Genomic DNA, 3,281 nt, shown 5'->3' on the forward strand with positions numbered 1-3,281 from the left:
CCCCCCCCCAACCGAGGTTCATGTAGCAAAATGCAAAGTAGCAGCCCCCCCACACACACATACACTTTTAAGTCCGTGGGCCAGAGAGGCATCTCACCAAGATTGATCATAAAACGGACCAAGAACTATCCACCTTGGTTGTATAACCTTTCTCTTGTTCCTGGTCAAAGTGATGGTCGTCCATGCGACCCCAGATAGCTAGGCTAGCTCGCCAATAATCACGCAAGTAGCTAGTCCCCGAGGACAACCACTGCATGCGTGTGGCCCAAACATATGTATGGACCAGGTGTGTTTTTTAGTACACAATGGAACAACTTTATTGTCGCACCGTGATTTCAAACTAGAAATCCCCACATTGAGTGAGGGTTCGGTTGATGATGCATATGTATGTTACACCACACTTCAAGCCGATGACGGGGATTTATGCATACATGCGTGCATAGTATATGCGCTCAAACTTTATTAGGTGTGAATCTCACCATGACCTATACTACGATAACACGAACCAAATGAAGAATCCGCCATGGTAACCTATCTTGTTGTCGGTCAAGGTGATCCTGGATGTCCACGCAGGCCCACAAATATATAGTCTTGTCGTCAATAACCACGCGAGGGAGTGTATCATTCGAAGACAACCACTACATGCGTCTATTCTGCTAATATTAGCAGAATAGCTATTCTGATAACACTTCCGCACTGCACGCTCAACGCAAGTGCACGTCATTGTTTGAACAAAGTGTGCTGCACAACTCAAGCGAGTGAATTTCGTGTCAAAAAAATTGCACGCGTTATTTTTTGGTACTGTTTTTGCTCTAGTTTTTTAACCGCTTATCGGAACGACGCGTATAATATATCGTTGGAAAGCTATGGATTAGGCGCAACTTCACCATGTTGAACACTTTTCGAGATTCCTCGCGGTTTAAGAGCAGTTTCAAAAACAGTGCGGCGGATGACGAGTGGGAGTGAGCATATTTTCGTAATTTTTTCTAAACCGCTCATCGGAATAAAGCAAATGATACGCCGTTGGAAAGATATCGTCGAGGCGCATCTTTTTCATATCTATTATTTTTTCTAATTCATTACGGTTTAAGAGCAGTTTCAAATTTACTAAATCGCAGAATTGCGTTTTTTTGATTTTTTTTTTCAATTTTCGATACTGTTTTAGCCCCATTTTTGAACCGTTTGTCGAAACGAGACGTATGATACACTGTTGGAAAGCTACGGACAAGGCGCAACTTTCATATGTTGGAATATTTTTTAGATTCCTTACAGTTTTTAGTTAATTTTGAAAATCGTGCAGCTGACAACGAGAGACAGCGGCCATTTTTCGCGAGATTTTTACAATTCGCTTGTCGGAATGATCCAAACAATATGCCGTTGGAAAGATATTGCCGAGACACAACATTTTTATGTAGAACGCTCTCTCTAATTCCTTACGGTTCAAGAGCAGTTTTGAAATTACCAAAATGCGGATACTTTGTTTTTCGCGACACCAAAATCGACGAGTGTACTGCATCAGACAGAAGAATGCACTGCTTCAGACTAAAAACCGCACTGCATCGGACGAGCAAGCGCACTTCATGATTTCTTTTGTCGGAAGAAGTGAACCTCATTATTGTATGGAGAAGTGAATCTCATTATTTTTTTTGTCGTTTACATGACACTTTTTTGCACTTCACAATGGTAGGTAGTGAACCACGACACATACCAAAAGTGAACCGCATTGCTTTTTTTATTTTGCCTATTTTTTTGCATTTTTACTTTTTTGGGTCTAAGTGAACCGCAAGACTCTTGAAAATGAGCCGCAAGCACTCTCGAAAGTGATCCACGCTACTCTTTTTTAGTATTTTAAACTTCTTCAACAAACACAACATAAACATTTGCAAATACATTTTTTTAATGAAGTGTACTACAAAGTCCTTCGGAGCGGACTTTTTTAAAGACCGGAGTGCACTGCATTTTTCTTTTTCTTTTTCTCTACAGAGTTTTAATTTTCCCGTAGTGCACTGCATATATATATATATATATATATATATATATATATATATATATATATATATATATATATTTGGTTTAAAAATGAAATATGCACTGCGGGGATGAGGCGATCAGACTACATTTTTTATTTGCACGCTACACATTACACATCGCGTTGGGACTGCATGGTCACGGCATCGGCTTCCCCACTCGCGAGAAAGGACTGCATAAGTGTTTCTTCATACACATTCATTTTTACGGAGCGAACCACATAAATTTTTGCCGGACTACACTGCAAGTGTGCTCGCTGCCAGACTGCACTGCAAGCACGCTTGCCATAGGACACCACCAGGAGGTGTGTTGACCAGCGACTCCCCAATCTGATGGGAGAGGGAGAAGGAGCTCACCAGCGAGGAAGAAGCTCGGCCGACAGCTAACGAGGAACTAGATCCTGATCTAGATTGAGGTAGGACAGAGGCAACTAGGTGGATCAGGGCACGGCGGCCCTGGAGGAGGTTGAAGGGGTGGCGCAGGTGTGGTGGCGCTCCATCGGCCAGTGCCGCCCTGAACTGTAAGAGCTCGCCGCACCAAACCGATGACCTGCGAGTAATCCATGATTACAGTGACACAAAAATTTCAAAAAATAAAACACAACCGTGAATTGAACTGCACGTCTCTCGCGCTGACCTGCATGTAAACACCAAAACGCACAATCGCCAAGTGGACAACATGCGTGCAGAGTGTGCACCGCCGGCGACGTGCTGCAGCAGTGAGCCAGCTGAACTTCATTGTGGCAACAACGAAGCTGCACGGGGGAGGCGCCAAAACACCAACGCTGGTGTAGGGGGAGGAAGATGGGATCACGAAGGGGTTTCTCCGGTCGATGCAGGATGCGGTGAGGCTGCGGAAGGCGGCCAGCTAGCACGCTGCAGCGGATCTGGCTGACAGCGATTGGATCCGACGGGAGAAGCCCGGCAACAGCCGGATCCTCAGCACCTCCTCTGCTCGCCGACCCCGCCCGTGAAGTTCCCTCGTTCACGGCGCGGCAGAGCCCGTCCTCGCCCCGGGACGGACCAGAATGAGGAAGAAGGGGCGCGGTGGGGGGATCCGATGGTGGCGGCTCGACATGTCGCGGATCTCGCGGGATTAGGGAGGGTCGCAGCGGGCAGGGCCGGGGCCAGCCGTTGCGGGGCGGCGCAGGGGCCGGGGCCTTGGAGGTCGGCATTGCGGGGCGGCGCGGGGGGTCGAAGCCGTGGAGGCCGGCGTCATGGGGCGGGGCCGTGGGAGGCCGGTCGAGGAAGTGA

At 47.2% G+C, this 3,281-nt stretch overlaps 1 protein-coding gene across 1 annotated transcript; it reads right to left on the bottom strand.

Annotated features, from left to right (window-relative positions):
* Positions 1-2,098: 2,098 nt before the first annotated feature.
* On the bottom strand, positions 2,099-3,275 carry LOC119308823. Its single transcript, XM_037584982.1, has 2 exons — positions 2,665-3,275; positions 2,099-2,577 (listed from the first exon to the last, which is right to left on the bottom strand). Exons 1-2 carry the CDS (start codon positions 3,200-3,202, stop codon positions 2,468-2,470), a joined length of 648 nt encoding a protein of 215 aa, XP_037440879.1. The 5' UTR covers positions 3,203-3,275; the 3' UTR covers positions 2,099-2,467.
* Between the last annotated feature and the right edge of the window lie 6 nt (positions 3,276-3,281).

This window comes from Triticum dicoccoides, chromosome 5B (genome assembly GCF_002162155.2).
Source record: "Triticum dicoccoides isolate Atlit2015 ecotype Zavitan chromosome 5B, WEW_v2.0, whole genome shotgun sequence".
Lineage (NCBI taxonomy): Eukaryota > Viridiplantae > Streptophyta > Magnoliopsida > Poales > Poaceae > Triticum > Triticum dicoccoides.